General features: G+C 36.9%; 1 protein-coding gene across 1 annotated transcript in view; it reads right to left on the reverse strand.

The window, feature by feature from the left end:
• LOC115770664 (ABC transporter G family member 20-like) overlaps positions 1-20,416 on the reverse strand; it is a 49,992-nt gene extending 29,576 nt beyond the window's left edge. The window contains exons 1-2 of the mRNA XM_030716031.1: positions 19,734-20,416; positions 2,553-2,812 (exon numbers count right to left, since the gene is read on the reverse strand). Of these exons, the coding sequence (XP_030571891.1) occupies positions 2,553-2,788 (236 nt within the window). The 5' untranslated portion in view covers positions 2,789-2,812; positions 19,734-20,416. The remainder of the gene's footprint in view (positions 1-2,552; positions 2,813-19,733) is intronic.
• Positions 20,417-21,726: the final 1,310 nt, after the last annotated feature.

Consider the following 21,726-nt stretch of genomic DNA (forward strand, 5'->3'; position numbering starts at 1 on the left):
GTCTCGGGTTAATTGAGTGCATTGAAAATTTAATTCAGAGCTCTTAAAACCACTTTACAGAACAGATCTCCGTCAAGTATTCTCGACCATAGCACTCCATATTTTTATTATTTTGAACGCCTGCCACTTATTAGCCAACAGAATTGATGTCCTTTGTTTGCAGGCCGGCTGGATTTTTTATTGGGTCATCGCTAACTGATTGTCGATATTGAATTAAAACCGCCGCCAGGCTTTTCAATCGAACAAATCAAGTACACTGAGCGGAAAGCCCATAAATTTGCCCCTGTTCATGGCTGTTGGAAAAACCGCGTAATTTCTGCGTACTTTATTTATGCGTGGATGGCGTGATTTATGTGCGAGTTTTGGCAGACCGCAGAACAACACTTCAGAAGTGGGCTCTGTCACACTCCTAAGTGTTTATTGTCTATGCTTGTCTTATTTGCCTATATATATATATGTGTGTGTATATATGAGTGTGTGCGTATACCCTGATTTCTGGTGTGTGTGTACTTGTGGCCAGCAACAAAATATAAAAACAATATAATTCATTGCAAATAAAGCAAGCAACATGCAATTATTTATCACTGTGGCAGCCGTCAGAGATGGCGTTGCTGATGTATCCGGCTCTGGCCACAGGCGAATCCCTCACCGATAACCGAGCAAATACTTGTTCAACAAAACAAATGTCAGTCACCAGACGCAGACACAGACACAGACAGCCAGACAGATGGGAGCTGAGCCGCGCCTAAAAAAGCCCCTAAAACTTTTGGGCTTAGGGATTGCACAGTCTTTCTCCCTTTGTCTTCCTCTTCGTCATTTTTTTTTTTTTTTTTTTTTGTTATACAGCACAACAACACAAATCTTTGCCTAGGGCACGACTGACAGCTGGGGGAGAACTCGAGTCGGGTGAGCCGGGGCGACATATTTTGTGCTAAATCTTCTTGTTCACACTAACGCGCCGCTGACAGTTTTTCGTTTTATTTTATATTTTCTTCTAGTTTTTTTTTTCACTCGCCTTTGTTTGTCAGTCTATTTGAAGCCGAAGTTTCTGGGGTAACACTCGCGACAACGCGTCGGCTTTTATACTCTGTGTGTGCGTGTTTTTTTCCACAGATTTGCGTGACAGTCAGTCACTGAGTCAGTCAATCTGTCAGTGGTATAAGTGGTGTGAAATATCTCGCCAAATGGTCAAAACAAACACCCGCCTCAAGGCAGTCGCTTCGATGATTTCATGGTCAAACTTTTGTGTGGGCTGCTTCATTCATGTTTTTGCTGGCCATTTTCAAAGTCTGGCAACGCCGCAGCACGCTCTCTGAGCGCTCTGGCTCTGGTTTGTGTCTTGTCTACAAAACTGGTTTCGGTTTCGAGATGCTGTTGCTGCTGCTACTTCACGGGCTGTCACGTTGTCTCTGGGCCAACGTCTGGTTAAGTCATACACACACACTTAAACTCAAACTCAAACTCACATGCACATTCAATGACTCTTTGTGTGTTAATTTGGCAGTTTTTCAACTGCTGACATTGACCCACTTACCGTGTCGACAAAGCGTCGTCGGCTTCATCTTCGCCTCATTTGCTGCTTGGCAACGCCAAATCAACAGCAATTCAAGTATTAAATGCGGTCAAAAACATTTTACCACACGCAGACTATCTACACAGAAACATCTCCCACTGAACTGTCGAAGAGCATTTGCATTTAGCTGTTGCTCTTGTTAGTTGGCAGAATTTTGTTGCAAATACAAGCGCCACAAATCACCAGTATCTCCGACTTCATTTTGGCACACTTCCACACCTCTGATCGAGCAAACGAAATGATCCTTAATTAATATACATGTGTACATACAGATATGTACATCATATGTGTACATTTGATACATCGAGCTCGAATCATTTTTTTGTTTTAGCTATTGACTCAATCTCATTGGTCAAAACTGTTTATTTTCATCCGAAGTGTCTTTAACTTGAACGCGTTTCGATATGTGTACTTTCAACATCAAAAACACTTCAGACTCTTTTATTAAATCTAAAACTAATGTGAAATTTTTATAAGATAACTTAAGCGAACTTTATTTAATTGTGTTTTTCAGTTTAAATTGATAATCTAAACTTTTCTTTTTTATCCACAAGTTCTACACGATAAATATTTTAAAAATGCTCCTTTAAAGTGTGACAAATACTCAATTTATAGGATTTAAAATCGATAAATTAGAGCACTGGATCAGACCAGGGTTCATCTAAATTGTAATTAGACGTTTTTGTAATAAACAAGATTGGCAAGTTAATCCGCACAAAACGAAAGATGGGCTCAAATTGCCGTTTACAACACTGCATTTTTGAATGCAATTTGATAAGCCGACAGTCAAAAATATGATATTTTAAATGTTTCATTTTATGATATTTAACCTATTACTTCAAATCGAACATTTTTTGATTTGATAATTGCAAATATTTTGGTGTATTTATAATATGAGGGAAATACTTTATAAACTTTATAAGATTGGTTTAACAAAGAGGATGAGCTGAAACTTCCTTAAATAGTGAACTGTACTCACATGGACCCCTTGGGCACTGTCATATTTAGGCCATCCAACACGATATTTGGACTCTTGCCACTGCCATACATCTTATGGGCGCGCCTAACGCAGACGGCCTGCTGTCGACGCGTCGCCAGCGTCGAGGGCTGTGAGATGAAGAGGCGACGCCGGGCGGCCAAGTCCAGATCACTGTTCGCCGTGGTCGCAGCTGCAACTGGCGCCGTTGGTGGCACTCCATCGGCTTCTGCGTCCATATTTTAAGCTGTTGTTGTTGTTGGCTGTAAATGACGATACAAATACAAATCGATGTGAATATTTACGTATAGTGGAAAATTGAAATAAAAAAAATTTGAATTGGCAAACGTTTCGCGCAGCGCAGCATTGTGCATTGACAAGGAAAGTGAATCGATAAGTTCTATATGTATAAGCATATTTATATATATACAGCTATAGCTATGACCTGACATGGCCCACGCAGCAGCTCGCGTAAATGAAGCCAACTCCCACGTCCCAGTTTCTGTCAGTACGCTTCTAACTCGTCCAAGCTCCAGCTATAGCCGTTCTTGTGATTGTTGTTGTTGTTCTTGTTTTTTAGGGGCTATTTTTGCAAGTGCTGCTCCTGCCACTGCCACTGCCACTGCTGCTGTTCCAGTTGTTTCACAGTTGATTAAACCAATTTTTGTATATGGCCAAGCTTGACCAGTGCCGTGCAGTTAGCTAGTGATGGATATTGCTGCCATGTAGTGGCAGCTCAAAGTTGTTTTGGGTATTGCCAATTTTCTAGCAGCCAGTGAAATGAAATTTTCAAAATGGCTTCAACCCGTTGACTGACCTCCTGGCGGGTTAACAGCTATTTGGCGAAAACGCCCCAGTATTTGCCTTTTTATTTTTATTTTTATTTCCATTTCCATTTTCATTTGAAGTTGACATTTTGCTAATCGAAAATGCAGCAAACAATTTGCGAATTGCCGCTAAAGTTTCGCAATTATTTTTGCCAAACCTCAGGCAAATACAAACGAAAAAAATAAAAAAACAGACTAAAGCACAAAAAGTATTCTAAGCTCTGTTTCATTTATTGATTTACTCCGCACTAACAATGGACAGGCCAAAAAATAAATAAAAATAAGCATAACAACAGCAAATAACTAACCAAAAGTAAACAACAACTGACGCCTTGTGGTTCGGGGCTTGCCTCTGTTTTGCTTTCGGCTTGCTTGGCTTTTTTCGGGACCCCGGACCCCTACTTGGACCCTGGGCCGGAATAAACTTTCTTGATAAATGACTTCAATGTAATTAATTTCTGCTCAGCTCGCTTGCAGTGCTAGCAAAATTGTAAGCACAAGTGTTTGACGGGGTCGAGTGGGTGGGTTGTGCGGCTTGGTATGGTTTGCCTGGTTTTGTGGTGCTGTGCGAGTAAGCTCATGAGCAATGGCCTGGTCAAATGCTGTCACTGCAAATGTTCAACTAGGAACCTTCCTGCCTGCCTGTCTGCCTGCTCTGTCTGTGTTTGGTAATACAAGTCAAAAGCTGCCCCGCAGCATTTCAATTAAGAAATATTGCTTAAACATGTAAGTAGTTGTTGGGCTAACTTATTGTTGCTCACACATGATAAGCACTGCAGAGTATTCTATTTGTTATATCTCCTTTTCAACATAATTACATTATTTACTGCAATGAGTTATCAGACTTTAAGCTAAAGAGAAATCTTCTGCTAAATAAATACTCCTCTGGTTTCTATGATATATGTTCAAAGATGAAAAGCTAGTAGGAGGAAGGACTTCAAATTGAGTTGGCTTAAATTTCTTTTGTAAACTAATGCGGAGAGGTACTAAGAGTTAAAAATAAGCGGGACCCTTACAATAAGCAAAATTCAGAATATTCAATCAATTATTTCAATTCTGAAAAAAATTGTCGATTATTTGCATAAATTGCATAAATTAAATTTGAAAATTTGTTATTCAAAATTATTTCACTTATTTTGCGAACTAGTTTTAAAAATTGTTACGAATTTTCAGTCAACAAAATCGATTTGTGTTTAATAATAATTAGCCTAATTTCATATTAAAACAATTCACATTCAAACAAATTTTACAGACACGATTTCCGCTACACTTCATTCAAAATGGAAAATCAGTTAACAAAAAAATACAATTAGTTCATAAAAGTTGAACAACATCCGTTTCCGCCATTGCATTGCGACTGAAAACAAAGCAGCAGATAATCAGATCTTATAGATATTATGAACTAATTTGTTTTGTTAAATCGTACCACATTGTGGTTAGCCAGACTGTAGTTAATTGAATTCGCATGCAGCTCCCATAATAACCACTGACCTTTGCTAAGCCTGGTGGCTTTGTCGCTTGCAAATGCCTCCAATTAAAACTTTATTTATCTTTTGTTGGCCTGCTCGAAGAACTCGCAGGCTGATTGGCTCTAGTTGAGAGTCGAGTGCACACTTGGCACCACAACAACCACAAATTTAATCAAACAACTGTAAAACTATGTCCATCCATAGGCAAAGATAACAACTACCTAGGCACATACAAATACAAATACGAATTCAAATGCAAAACAAACAAACAAACACGTACAAAATCTTTGAGTGGTTGCAAATTGCAAGAACAACAATATGTAGTTGTGGAAAAATGTTTCAAAAAACCAAAAACAAAAAACAAATGGAACGAGAAGGTGTTGGCAAACTAAAAGTGTATCCGAACTGGCAAAAGTATATTTTATTGTAATAAAGCACCTTACGGCACGTGAGCAAGCCGAAGGCAGTCAGATCGACAGGCCTAGGGGTAGGTGCGCAGGCAGGCACTTTTTTGGTTAGGGTAAATCTTTAAAAGTTTTCACGTGCCTTGGCGCAGCGGTATCTGTATCGGCTACACAGATTTGTATCTGTTCTTTATAATCTTTATGGCTGTTGGAGCGGGAATGTCGCTCCTATGGCTGCCGGAACAGGTGCCAACTTGGCAGGCACAACGGAAATAAATAAAATCACACACAAGGCTCAAGAGCTTGGCCAGTAACGTAAGTGGGGGATTGGGAGAGTAGGGGCGTGGCAGCAGTGCCCAAGCATGAAAAGTAAAATATGTTTATAAATAATATACGAATACGCATACACTCAAAGAGGCAGACTTGCACTCACACACGTGTACACAAAGTTTGAAGTTCGAACAACATAAAGAAGTGCAAATTGTTGCGTGCTGCGATTGTATCTAGCGAATGTGAGCACACAAAGGTATTTCCTGGCAGCAAATATAAACTCCGCAATAAAACGAAATACGGCAACAATAACAACAATAACAACGTCAAGAGCTGGCTCGACAAAGAGAACTCACAAGTTTTTGGGGGACAAGCAAAAAAAGTTGTAAAATGAAATGATTATCTGGTGCCTGGCGTTCGTCTAGCCAGACCAATACATGAGTAAATGCGCCTACGCACACACACAAACACAGACACACACTTCCACGCACACACCTGAGGTATGTTTAATGTTTCAGGGATGCCTATGACAAAAGTTGCGTCAGTTTTATCTCTGATTTGTATTATTTTGCTCTGCAGGTAAATAAGTCTATAAAGGCCGAAATTCGTCTGCGGCATGGTTTATTGCAATGCGAGTCACATATTTGTACAGCATTTCGTTTACTGCATTTATATGATGTGCCATATATTTATAGAAAATATTATGTTATATACGCACTGATCTGGTATTATGATTATGGATCAACAGTAAATGTTTATCGTCTGCATAAACTTTAGTGCACATTGAGATGTATATCAAAGCTTAACTGGGTGACGGCTATTAAATTATTAAACGAGTTATGTATTTATATTGAAAGAATGAATGACTTGTGAAGTAATCCAAAAAATATTTGTAAAAATGTTTTGTACATACAAAACAAATTAAAATAATTTATATTATTATAAGTAATTTTGCAAAAACAAAAAAAAAATACACGTATGTAAAGTTTGAACCACAATTTTAGTAAATATCTTAATAATAATATATCTTGCTCTTGATTATTTATTAGAAATATATTTTAAGCATATATGTACGCATTTCTTATTCAAAATTGTACATATTCTCTATACTATATTCAATTTGGAAGCTTGTTTAACTAATAACGCGTTATGCTGTTAATGAAATATAAACTATAATTCACTATAAGTTGTGCACTCGGCTTGCAACCTAACCGTTGGGTTTTCCTGCAATTATCTTTTCAAAAGGCGACGTCATTAGCTGGTTGAATGCGTGATTTGATTGCTTGGCCGAGTCCCTAAATGCTCAGCAATTTTGACCGTAACTACGCACAGTTTAAGGCGTATATAAAATGGGTCAAAGGGTCTTCCAAGCGCACACTTGCAGATCCCCTTCATTTACATATAAAAAGCATTTGATGTGCCGAGAGCTAGAGCCAGGCACACAAAGTCTGCCATACAAAAGTCACTTTTCGCAGAGTAATAAATATTTATATTTATTTTTGCACATACACAAATATATTGTAACTTGCTTTCTCTCTCACTCTTTCTTTCTCTATATCTCTCTTGCACACTCTATTTGTCTCTATGGGCAGTTGGTGTTGGTCAAAAAAAAATTTGCACAAAATTTTACGCTCAATAAATTTAACAACAAAATTTTGCCGGGCAATGCCAAAAAAAGCGCTCATGTGTTAGTAATGGGCGAGCTTCAAAAGCACACGCGCACAATAATACACATATATATATTATACATATAAATATATATAAATATATATATATATATTTAATAAATATCCAGAATTTCCATAAAAGTTAGCAAATTATTGGCCACAGCTCTACGCAAATAGTTTGTCCATGCTTGAGGCAAATGTGTATTAAAATATTTTTCTCTTTGGTGAGAGATTTCCATATTTTTCAACTAAGCATTTCACATAATTTTGGCTTTTGGGCAAAAATAGAAGGCAAGCAAGAGATCGCAGATGGCAACAATGAACACAAAACCAAAACAACATAAACTCATGAAATAGTCATAAAAAGGTAAACACAAAAATTCAACTGCAAAATTCCATTCAAAAATTCAACACACAATTTTCATCGCTCACATAATTTTAGACCAAGCCCATAGGTCTCTACGAACTGGGCTCATCAGACGCGCAAACAAATACACGGACACACACACACATATATGCACTAGTGTATATATAGATCATTTGTTAGGCCTTGTTCCGGGCTTTGGGGTTTTTGTGGATTGCTCGTTTGCCAAGCACATTTGTATTCAATGAAGCCTATTTTGTTTTGGTCTTTGCCTTTATTTTGGGGTGTTACCAACATAAGCCGCAATTATTACGAACCATTTTTTTAAAATAAATAATCATCGAAGCTTTGTTACGAGGTTTGATTGAGTAAATAATTTATGCAATTGATATTAAGGTAAATAGCTGCAACATTCTTTAAGATAAGTTAGAAAATAATATAGACATATATAATGTGAATACTTTTTTAACCAGTTATTAAGTTTGATTTCAAAATTTTAGCTATGCTTAAATAAAATTAGAATATATTTCCACTAAGCACATAACTTAGGTTTATTCAAGCGGATGACAGACTTGAAAATCAGTGTTTGTCTATCCATAAATAATAAAATTGCATCTGGTTTCGTTGCACATACAACAAGTACATTCTTTAATTTAACTTTAAGGCGCTTTTCAATTGTTTAAGAACAAAGTTTTGTGGTTGCCTAATACTTGATAGGCATGCAAAGTAAAGCGCTAAGCAGGACCAATACTTTGAGCATAATTGGCGAACAGTTTCGGATTCGATGAGCTCTTTGCGTAAAACACACATGCAACAACGGAATGTAAGATGACAACCACATACCGCATTCCGTTTGAAGCAAATCATAATACCCTTTACGCATGACAGGAGTATCATGAACTTGTGCATGCAGAAGGCGACAACTCAATGTATATATTCTTGATCAACATCAGTAACTTATGCTGGTCTCTGTGTGGGCATATCAGCAAGCTGATTACAGGGCACCTGCTAGTGAAGTTCTTTTAACGCGAGCATGCTAGTTTTATTTTCCATTGTTGGCAGCATTTTACGCAGTTATATTGATTATGCCATTTCAAAACAGAGCTACAAAACAGTTTGCGTTTAGCTGGCATGTTTTGAGCTTATCCTTGACCACCCTGATTGCCTCCACGCCCCCACACTCTCGCACTTTCACAGGCGAACATATCGTTTTCATTATATGTAGCACACTTTTATGGGTTTGGGCTTTGCCACAACGTTGTTAACTCCGTGTTGCATTCTGATTATGCACAAAACTAAACAACACTGAGCAAAATAACACGGACATTTGAGCTAAAGTAATATGCGAAGTATTAACTATTTATTTGCACAGTTTTCGCATTTATTTCATAACACTTGTATGCAAATGTTAATGCCAGAGTGCTGTCAATAAAATATATGGTCTTCAATTTTTTTTACCATGTAGTATTTGTAATCTGTTTCGCATTTTGGACTGTCATCTTCCTGTTTGGCCTGACTCAGCGCAATCGTTGGCGCTGTTAATTGAAAATTGTGAATTCAAAATTCTAGTTTCCAGCTGCATAAGCCTTGCCCACTGCAAGTCCAATTGGTCAAATGTAAAATGGGCATCGATGCAATCGATTTGACAGACAATGAAATTTGCCCAGCATGGCGAAACGCGAATGCGGTTGTGCTCTATGAGCCAGTTGGGCGGAATACTTACATTCAGAGACAGTTTCGACAAACAAGCTAAGCAGAGAATAAAGAGAATTTCGAAGGAAAATATAATGCAAAAAATATCTATTGTAACTATAATTATTTTTTTGTGCTGTCGTCAGCAACATTTTGAACTATGTTATTTATCTTAAACTTTTTTTAATAAATTCCAAAAACATTGTTTTTCAGTAGTAACTGAAATGAAAATAAAGCGTCAGTTTTACTACTTACTAATTATCATACTTACTATTTTATTGAGAAAATTTCCTTGTGTTGAATTTGACGCGCAGTTCGCAATTATTTTTACATTGAATATTTAGCGGTCAGTCTAGACTATGAAATTATTTATAAACAACAATTCAATGTCTTAAAGCAACAGCGGCACAACTAAATACAATCAAACTAAATAAGTAAAATAATACTGTGGCTAAGAATCTAGCCCCACACAGCTATACAGATACACACACGCTGGCAGTTGTAGCCTTGTTGCTATGTAACTTTACAAATCGTTAGTTTTAATCGACAAATTGCAACTTTTCTGAGCTCGTTGCTCGGTCCGTTCAATTGAGTGATATGTGCACTTTGAGCTGCTAAAATTATTAGCTGCATGCCAATTACTGGCTTTATTCAGTTGAGGAGTTAAGTTGTTGATGCAACATGCAGGGTATCGACTTTGAACACTGCACTCGAAAGTCAAGAGAGCTTGATGAGCTCAGGGGCAAGTCAAGGAATGTGCATCCTCAACAGTGTGGACCCCAGGCAAACAACATATATGCATATTGGGGGAAAAACTGGCGACTTCATTCGACTTAGTCACTGTTAAGTATATGTGTGTGTGTGTGCGGGGCTGGGGGAACCGGTTTCGTAAATTAAGCTGCTAATTAACGTGCCTATAACCGAACTGTCATAAAACGAGCGGCCGCAAAGGTCGAATATAGATAGCTCAGTTTCTGTGGAATAACAATATACTGTATAGTATACAACTATTCGAGTATCATATATATAAATATATGATTCGATGAATACCGCCTAAACTTGACAGTGAATATATTTCTCGTTGTTCAGCGAGCAAATTACTGAACGGCGAAACAATGGCAACGACATCAACAGCAATATTGTTGAAATGCCGCAACTAGTATGCAAATGATTGCAACTTGTCTATTACAAAATGGCATGTAATTTATACGCATATTAAAAAACAAAACTGAATTGCTACCCCCTCTTGTCCGAAACATGCAATGGAATAATATGAGTTTATCTATATGCTTCATAAACTTGAAAATACTAGGAGTACAATCTCGAGTACGCAATGCATGAGCAATTGGCTAGGGTCAGTTTGGCAAGCGGTTGTAGTATCTCTTTTGTCACGCTTACACTACCACGCCCACACACGCCCTCACACACATACGCATACAATATAATAATATAATAATTAGCAAGAGATCGGGCGCAAGCAAACTACAGCAGAAATGCACAAAACTGTGACTTTATTACATAGGTATCGATAGTTGCTAAGGTCAAGTCTTAGAGTATCTATGTCATCGCTGGAATCAATATTAACTTCAAATATATAGTGCTGTCGCTCATTTGTTTTATGGTTCGGATTAGCGTTATTATATTTGATATATTACTAGACAATTACAAGTAGTTAAGACCGACTTACTTGTTTCATTAAACGCCCATTGCTGTTTCAATTTAAAGGTCTTAGTCTTGACTGTTAATTAAGATTGAACAACAAGATGATTTAAAATTGATTGCTTCTAGAAAAGTGAACTTTAAGCATGAAGTATTGTGAATAAATTAAATTGTTATTACATTTTTAATTATTATTACTCAGGTTATGCGAACTCACAAATCTAATTTATTATCATTGGGTAAGGGAATTTTTGTTTAACATCCTACTATACTCAATAAATATTTCCCTTCAATTAATACCTTCAAATATACCTTCAAACTAGGTATCTCTGCCGTTTGCAAAAAACTAGCTCATTCAGGATCATCTACTGTTTTTATACTTAACCAGACCAGTTGTTTTCGTTCTGTTCCGATTAAGCGAAATAGTTACACCCATTCAGGCTGTTTACACAATAAGAACCCGCAAGGATTCCTGGATTATCGTGTCTGCCAGCTGCTTTAGCAACGGAAAATTCGTGTACTCAGCGAAACTTAAGAGTTCTACAACTTTGTGAATATGAATTTTATGTCAACTATAAGCTTAGTTCCCATTTAAAAAACACTCATTTGAAAGAGACATTCAGTTTTTGCATGACCCTGACCTCAAAGCGATCGCAATTATCCTTATTCTGCTATTTTTGCGCATCTCCAATTCCCAACTAGCTGCAGTTTTTCTCACACTAACACGTAAACAGGCACATTGAAATATTTATGTCGGTGCATATTTTACAGAGACATTTGCACTTGACAATAACAACAACAAGTACAAGAGTCACTGCAGCAGGACCCTGTCAGGGCAAGGATTAGCGGCAGCAGAGGCAGACATTGACGATGATGACGTTGACAATCACTGCAACAGCCGTTACAGCAGCAGCATCAGCAGTTGGGGGAGTGGAAAGAGCAGAGAAATGGACGAGAAGGAGCAACAGCCTCGAGACGCTGGCGCCGCCATCAGCAGCAGCATTAAAACATAAAGTGCAAAGCGTCTGGGCTGGGCATGTTTCAGGTTACGCTTTGGGATTGAGTTTGAAATAGGAATTGGGGTTGGGGCTTGGGGCTTGAGGCTCGGGGCTTTTGGGGTTTGGAGTTCGGTGGCAGAGTTAGACAAGGACTGACATGCACATGGCAACCCATTCACAGACACACATAGAAACAGGGCAGCGAAAGTGTTGTTATTTGTTAGGTGGGTGACAAGCGAAAGACACACGCAGGGGGGAGAGTGTGCTTGAAGGCGGCTCGGTCATGTCTAGGCCCGGGAATAGCAACATATCCAAATTTCTCTGCCACTGTCAGTCGACAGACAGAAGTCAACAGACAGCAGCTCCGCACAACACAATAACAAACAAAGCGTACGAAATGCATACATTGAATTTTTGAAAGAAATCTATCAAGTATACGCCGTGGTGGTTTGTTGCTGAAAAACCACGCATTCGATCGAAAATCAAGCCAAAACCAAAGCACTCAAGCAAAAGTCGAGACAGAGCATCACCTCCTTCCCTTCAGCTCGTCTCTAAGTGTGCCCACACTCCAGAGTGTTTAGCATTTATTTGCATATGAGCATGAAGGATGCGTCTGTGCGGAAGGAAGATGCGGAAGTGTGGGTGTTTGTTTGTTTGCGCTTTTGTGTGAGTGTGTAAATATTTAAAGGCCCCTTATTGCTTTCTTTACGTAGTAAGAAGCAGGCACAGTGGAAAGTATCATAGGTTTTAAATATTTAAGAACAAAATACAATGAAAATGAAATATTTATATGCAATATTAAAATAAATTTAAACTGTCAATATCAATTTGCATTCTTCATAAATATAAGATAGCAACATTTTTGTTTAGGAATTTTGATGTTTAGTGTAAAAATCAATTAATTATAATTTTCAATAAAAACTGAAATAAAATAATTTATACATATACATATTACAATTGCATAACGCATCTCAATATAAGAAGCGAACGAGAGTCCAATATACAACTCAAAGGCCGATAAAATAAAATATGAAATTTATTTGCCGTTTGTGCAGTTGGTTTTACTTCACAAAAATGGAATTGACTGGACAAGAACAAACAATATTTGTGCAATGAACAAATATATATAACGCATATATTTTGTTGCTCGTTTGTCTGCGGCAATTTGAATGTCGCCTGCAATCGCACAGTCAGTGATTTAAGTGGCATTCACTCACACACCACACACACAGCACACGCACACACACACACACACACACAAGCAGCTGGCGTTACAGCTAGCCAATCCAATAAAAAAGGTCATTTAAATATATTTTATGCCATCGCATAATTCATTTACTTGGCTTGCAGAGACTCGACTTGCATTTTATTTATTTAAAGTTTTATTTGTTTATAAACAATAAAATCTAGTAATTAACCCATGCAGCTCAGCAGTATGACAAACAACATAACAGCTATTCAGAGTTGGTTTTTAATTGCCCACCTTCACACACACATACTCAGAAAAACACGCAGAGATTTTCCCAACTTTTATGCACAATTGAATTGTTTCCAAGGTTTTTAAATTTTGCACACACACCTAACGTCTAACGAAATTTGGTGTAGAATAACAATTAACAGGTAAATAAAAAACCAAAATGAAAAGCGCTGGGATTGCAGTTAACACAGTTTTACAGTTGACCGGATTGCAATGAAACCCACCGCTGCGATTGCGACCAAGAGCGGCGCTTTAGTTACGATCGCTTCTTCTTCTTGTTATTTAATGGCCAAGTTTATGCTTAGGTCTACTCTAGCTACGTTTTCTCAGCGCTTAGTCAGGGCTTGCTAGCACTCTTGTGACTCAGGTGAGTAATCGCAAACTGATGTAGTCTCTTTTTTTGTATACCCTGTGCCATTGACATTGTCAAACAAGGGTATAATTGGAAGAAAATGATATAAGACACTAATTATTTTATATATGTATGCACAAATTATTTATTTTTCAAAAGGCAGACGGAATCGATTAAAACAACCATTTGTTTGTCCACCTTTCGAACAATCTACAAAACTATTAAAGATAAATTCATGTTAATATTCCTATAAAAAATATGTTCATACTTTGAATTGCTGTCCCAAATTCAAGATTCAAAAGAAAGTGACCCAAGTTATGAGATTCAATTGTGTCTTAGACTTCATAAAGTTATTATATGTTCTTAAGCTTAAAGATACCAAATTATAATCCCAACTGGCTACAGGGTATTCTCTAGTTTATTGTTTGTTTGTTTAGGGCTGTCTTTAGCCATTAGTCGCTTTTGATTGCTTGAGTGGAACAACTTAAAGCATTCAGCACTTGAAGATGTCATCAACTGGAAATATTAAGTTTGATCAGTTTTTCGCCTGATTTAGTTACTTGTATACCTGTCGGTGAGTAAGCTATGTTTTCAATCCCAAAAGTCATTTGATTATTTAAATAAAATCACAGAGCTTGGAGGCTCACTTTATTTGTACGCATATAATATGGACCTCTAGGTAGCAATAAAAAATCGCAGACAACCTTTTAAAATAGTATGCAAATAAGGCGGAACACCCTGCGAAAAAATACCCTGCAGAGCCAAATGAAAATCGACTACATATGCCTGTCTATATGCAAATATTACTTTTACATATGTATGCAAACATTTGGCAATTACTCGACTTTGTTGTGGGTGTTCTTGTTGTTGTTGTGCTCTGGTTGCCGCCCTGCGGCTGCGTCAGTTGTTTGCCTATTTGCAGATACAAATTCACTGCGAAGAGAGTGAAAAAAGAGTCCAATTCACATTTTTTAGGAATTTTCAATTTAAATTGTGATTAAATTTTGCACGCCCCAATGGCAAAGTCGCTGCCCTCTCTTACACACTATGCATGCTTGTAGATATATATTTATTGATATCGCGCATTATGCGCAGACTTCTGCCGAGTGTGTGTAAAATCCTGTCTAGGCTTTGTCCTATTTCCTGCCTCACATTTTGCTCACTTTTGCCTCGGCTGCTATTTGTCATGCAAATTTATTTTCGATTACTTGTTACCAAAGATTTGCTTCAGATTATGCAAATGCGTCAAACGTAAAACTCACACTCACACACACACACGTGGGCGTGGCATTTTGAATGCGTATCGGGGAGCCTCATCGCTGCCTTACAAGTGGCTTATTACTCTTAGTGGTTGTCGTTGTCGCATAAATGCAAAAACTTTGCATATTTTCATGAACATTTTGCGAAACGATTTTCGTATATTTAGGCATAAAAGAATATGACTTGGAAAATCTATTTTCGCATTCACTGATTGTTTATCGCTCAGGCTATTGATTCCACATTGAATTGGGACTGGGGCGTCCTTTATTTTGCCATTTCACACATTCGCACACAGTCCTTAGTCTATAATATACATTTGCATAATTTGAGGTGGAGCAATTCCGAGCATTGAATGTTATTCGGAATTATACAGCCTCACTAAAAAGAAAATGATTTTTATTAATATTTATTAGGGGCAACATCAAAGAAAAAATAGTTGTAGAAATTGTTTTGCAAAATTTTAATAAGAAACTTGGGACTAATGCATGAAATTTAATTTAAGTGTTTATAAACGTGAAAATCACACAAATTATATATTGAACAAAATAATGTTAAAGCGGAAACACAGTCGACAAAAATGTAATATTTGACAGTCTTTTATAGTATAAAATAAATATTAGTTAATGGTCGTAAGTATATTCTCTTAACAATATCTTAGTCATATGATCAGTATTAATTTTCCTGATGTTACTTTGTTCTGCTCTGATTCCCCTCTCTTGATATTAAAGCAATTTTAAATAGAACCGAATAAATAAATTAAATTTATAATTGGACGGACAACATAAAACGCAATTTGGTTTCGGCGTCCGTCTGAAAAAAATGCATTTATTTGTATTATTATTATATATATTTATTTGTACCTGGTGTTTTGTTTTATTTTATAGCTGCTTCACCGTTTTTATTAGCGGTCACCTTTGGTCGTTGTCATTTTTATAAATTTTGTGTGTGGTCTTTATAATTGAATAATTACATACACATGTGTACGTTAAAATTGTTGTCTGTTTTATATTTTTTGGTCTCTTTTTAACGGGTTAACTCTGTTTGTATAGCTTGTAAATCAATTCCCATTACAATGCCACCCGTTTGGCAGCAAATAAAACAAATGACCAAAACGTTCAATAACCTTTAAAAACTGAATGAAAATCGTTTACCGGCAAATATGTTGACAGCCCGTTCAAATTGTTGTCAGTGCGCAAAAATAAAAGTTCAATTTGTAGTGTAAAAATAAAAAATATAACAAAATTTTAGCTGTATTCCATTAATTGCAATTCAAGAGCCCGCAAAAATGCCAAATGTTAAATGAATTTTATTGCAATTGGCGAATCACTATGAATACAGGCAGACACGCAGACGGCAAATGAATGCACATGCGAATAGTCACATACTAATTAAAAATTTTGGTGCTGCAATTAGCTGCTGACAATTACCAAAAATAATTTCAATTTACCTCTACGAAGCTAAATAAAAGAATTAAAGGTAACATTTAAAATATCTGTTTTTTTGTCACAAAACTTTTTCTGTAGTTTGTGCAAAGTTTGTTCTTAAATGTTCTTTTTTATACCCTGAACCCATTAAAAATGGGTACAAGGGTATATTGTATATGTGCAAAATCCAACTGTATGTAATAGGCAGAAGGAAGCATCTCCGACCCCATAAAGTCTGTCTGTCCGTCCGTCCGTATGTATGAACGCAAGGATCTCAGAACCTATAAGAGCTAGAGACTTGAAATTCGAGTTTGTTTCCGATAATCGATAACTTACTCCGTTTCCAAGCAATCGATAGAAATCGATTTCGACATCCTGTTTTTTTAGCAAATTGGGTAAATAATAAGAGCTAGAGCCACCAAACATGATATGTTGCCTCTAGAATATTATAGATATTTCAAGTATCTTTCATTTCATACCTATCGCCACCTCCCCGCTACCACCACAGAGCTGTAAATCAAGTTAATAACCTAACTTTTATTTCCAACCAATTTGAACTATAATTTAAATGCAATTGACTTTTTCAGAATACACAAATATTCTATGGTACAAGAAGATATACTGTAGAAAATTTCATAAAGATCGGTTTAGAAAAACCAAAGTTATATGCAACTGCGCAATTGAATGGGGTAGCAGCTTTAAGAATTTCTGTATACATGTACACACACACATTCATGCACGTCTGCTTCATGCATGGTTATTGTATCTTTTTTTTGTAATGTTATTTTAGTTCCTTTTTTATCGCAAGTACTTAATTGTTGGTGTGGCTGCTGAGTAGAGGCATAGCAAGTGGTGCGGCCTGTCGCGAGTTCGAGCCCTGCCAAGGGAACTTTTTTTTATTAATTTATTTGGTGTTGGAATAATAGGGTTCAGGGTATCCCCTAGTCGGGAGCTCCCGATTAGAACCTCTTACTTGTTTTATTTAATACTTTATGGTGGCACAATCAACTATACTTAATATAGGATTTTTAATTTCTCTCAGAATGCCAGCCCAGCCCAGCCAACCAGATGGCAGTAAAAATTTAAATGCATTGCCACAACGATGATTTTTTTAACGGTCGTTCAAATTACTATGTAAATAACGCAATTAAAAAGTATCGATGCATCGCTTAATCAACATAAATTTCACATCAGAGTGACTTGTAAAATGCAAATTTGTTTTGTTACATTTAAGTCCCGCGATGACAAAATATCGGTGCAATAAATTAAAATCAAAATTCATAACAAACAAAAAGCAAACAAAAGTATTTTGCGGTTGCTTTTATTTTGTTATTTTTTCTCCGTTCTTATCGAGCCATAATGCTTAACATTTTATTAAGTGACTCAGTCAAAGCTTTAAGCATTTTTCTGCAATTCATGGCAAATAATTAAATGACCAAGTACAATGCCAAAAGGAGCCGGAAACCCAGCAACAGCTAGTGGTCAAGAGCGAACAGGGAAGATCGACGATTGAATATTCTTTCCGGTTCTTATTATTAAATTGTTTGGTATTCTGTTTCGATTTGTTATTGTGTTATGCAACTTACAAAGAAGTGGGGGCTGGTTTTCGTAAATATTATTATAATATTTGTAATCCATAATGCTTGCAGCTTTCAAAGCATTGTGATTATTGAGATCAACATCGAGCTATGCTGCTTCTCCCAGCTAGAGAATTAAATCTAAAAAGTTCAGCGTTAGAACAAGATTACAGCAAGGTTTATTATATTGTTATTATAATTTTGCCTATCAATATAACATGGTATTGTTGATATATTCTGAAACGTGCTCTTCAATGTGTAATACATTAGGTGGCAATAATATTATGTCCCTTACTACCCCCATCACCCCGCCAACACGACGAAATTAATTAATTAAATTAGTCTGGAATATTGCGACTATAACAGTACTTAAATTTGCGTTCCTTAATTTTGACCTTTTTTGGGGGGCTTTTTGTGTGCATGAAAAATGTTTCTGGTTTTTTTAATTCATTTTCGAAATGCCATAAACAAAGGGCAAATAAGTGAAGTGAGCAGCCAGCAATGGGCCAAGTTGTGTTTTGCGGTTTTAATAGAGCCAAGTAATGCGGTTACCGCAACTGCTGTTTTTGTAGTTTTTGTTTTTGTTATTGTTGTTGTTGTTGTTACAGTAGTTGCTCTTATTGTTGCGGTTTTTGTGTAAACCAAAAGGTTAAGTGGCGTATTTAAATCAACGAATTAAATCATTATAAATCACCACGGGACAAACAACATCACAGGTATAAACGCTTGACCAGGCCAAAGCATTTGTAGAGAGTTCAAGGTCTGACAACGACCTCTCAAGAGGTGATCAGCCTAAAAAGTAATTACATTCGGAGATATCTGTTAAAAATCATATAATGACTTTATCAAATTGCACTATTTCCGTTCGGTATGTTCGTTGTTTAATTTTACCAACTAGATTCAACTATTTAAAATGGATAAGTTTCATTATTTAGATACCTTGACTGGGTCACAATACCCTTCGCAGAGATACAAATCGAGCTACACGCAGACCCATAACAATAGCTGGCTTATTCACAACAAAAAACCCGGCAACAACAAGAAGCTGTAGCATTAAAAATGAATAAGTTGTTGTGTTCGAAGCAGATGAGCTGTACTCAGAAATACCCTGTGCACAGTATATACAAGCGTAGATCCAGGGTGTCGTATTTGATTTTAAATGTTCTAATTTGAATGAATCTCTATTCCAGAACATTCTGTACCACATTTAAAGTAAAGTTCACCTTTATACTGCATTCATTCAATTGAAATAATTGAAGAGCAGGTGAGAGCAATAGAAACGATTTTCATTAATTTGCGTATTTTGTGATAACAGGAGAAAAATTGAATTTATTTTTGTTATAAATACTTTCAATAAATCGAAAAATAATCACTTAATCCCATTTTTGTACAGGGTAGCAGAAGCGTCAGCAGCAAGCGCAGCAATAACAACAACAACAAAATGGTTTAAGAAGCAGAAACCTCTGCGCTGTTGTTGGATGTCGTCGACTTCAGGTGAAGCTTCAGCTGAGTTTGCATTTTGAAGCGGTTGCTGTTGACCTTGGGCTGCATAAATCGAATTGGAGCAGGTCGTTGCCGAAGCTACTGCTGCCGGCGTTGTTGTTGTTGTTGTTGTTGCTGCTGCTGCTGCTGCTCTGCATTAACATTTTTGCGGTTGATATCATCCTTGAGATTGCGCTGCAATTTCGCAAGGCCTGCGCCCTTTTACAATTATAATGAGGTTTAGGTTTTTGCGGTTTCTTACCTGTTCTTAAAGTTGCGGATGTTGGTGTTGCGTTTGTTGCTGATGCAAGTTTTGCTTGTTGTAGCTGTTGCTGTAGTTAAAGTTTTGCACACAAAATGTAAACAAAATACTTGTATAAGTGTACTGTGTTGTTGTTGTTGTTGTCGTCGTCGCTGAATAAGTTTGGCGCGTTTTGTGTTTGCAAAATCAACAAACGTAAAGAACACGTTTGCTTTTAGTTAACCTGTTTTGGCAATGCCCAAAGATTGCGATTGAGCAAAGATTGAGGCAGACACACACACACACACACAATTTCACGCACACACGCCCATAGATACACTAATACACGTACACAAACTAGACAAACTTTGCGCATGCGAAATGTGAGCGTTGCCTGAACAGTTGTTGTTGTTGTTGCTGCTGCTGTTCGCTGATTTTTGTGTCTTTTACTCGCACAATTAGCCAACGTCTAAAGCCACAGATTGAGCCACAATGAACAACTCGTAAAGACACAACAGTTACTTAACTTGCTTCGATCAATGGCCAATCGACGCGTTCTAGTAACTTTCAATTTTGATCGTTTGCACCTGCCATTTATCGTTGACGGTCGATTTTATTAAATTCGATTTGAATTTATTTTTGTTAGCCGCCTGCTCAGCGAATTCTCTTTAGTCCGTTGCTCGAAACGTTTCCGCGTGTTGTTACCAGAGCCAGCGACGAATGTAAACTGAATATCAAACCGAATGCTTATTTGCGCTGACAGATCGCCAGTTAGGCTAGAGCAGCAGCGCAGTCGACGTCGCCGTCGCCGTCATCGTCGGCTTCGGCGTCGTTGTCTTAAAGTTGTCTAAACGGCCCGTCCAAAAGATCAATCTGTAAGTGGTCTACCTTATGCGGCGGTTAAACAGTTGCTTAGCTTTTGGGAAGAGTTTTATTCTACGGGTGCGCGTCACGACTAAAGCAGCTGATCGAGCTTTTCGCTGTGAGAAAGAGATGTAAAGAGTGAGCGAGAGTAATGCTTGCTAAGCTTTGATCCATTGAGTAATAAATAGATCTGTGTATTACTCTATGGCTTTGATCATTAAAGCAAGCTTTTTGCTAAAGCTCAGCACAGAGCGTGGTTGTTGTCTACACTAAGCAACTATGCTGGAAATATGTTGAGGTAATAAATCGCTTTATATATAATTTATTTGCTTCTTAAAAAAACTTTCATATTATTATGTATTATATTATTATTATTATTATTATTATTATTATTATCATTATTATTATTATTATTATTATTATTATTATTATTATTATTTTTAAGTAAGTAGCATAGGCACGTTTCCATCTTTGAAGATATCCTGACCAAATTCAGCATATAGAATCTTTACTACCCTCTTACCTGCTTACTTGAATGCAATTCGTTTCAAAGATTACTTTATCATACGACATCTATGGGAACAATCGGGAACAATAAAGCTTTCATAAAATATGGCTTAGAAGAATTTTTATTCTTGGCGTACCAAAGATAGACGTTCTTTCGTGTTAGCAGATAATTTATCTACCATCTGTCTACCTCACCTCCCAAATGTCAATTATTTATTAATTTTTACAAATATATTGACATAACTCTGACAAAAGTTTGCTTCGAAATCGTGTTGTTTTGTGTAAAATATTGTATAACGTTGTAAAATAATGTACGGTAATCAGTTGCTTAGCTTGTTTTAACAAATAGCTGCTTAAAATGTTTAGGAACATTTAATCATACCTTCTTGTTGTGCTTAATGTGTATCGCCTTTATATGCCAAACAAAGCAGTTGTTCCCAAACAAAGATGACTTCGTGGCTGGCACATTTTATGCATTTTCCATTATTTTTACTGTACACTTGAGACATTAGGTAACCAGGGTATTTGCTGTATTTACCTATTGTTGCTGTAGCACACTATGCCATTTATAAGGCTGCTTTGGTCAGCTTTGTTTGGGTACTTGGCGAGGCATTGCCATGTCAAAGTCAGGCAACCTCTTAGT

This window comes from Drosophila novamexicana, unplaced genomic scaffold (assembly GCF_003285875.2).
Source record: "Drosophila novamexicana strain 15010-1031.04,08,12 unplaced genomic scaffold, DnovRS2.1 tig00004560-arrow-pilon, whole genome shotgun sequence".
NCBI lineage: Eukaryota > Metazoa > Arthropoda > Insecta > Diptera > Drosophilidae > Drosophila > Drosophila novamexicana.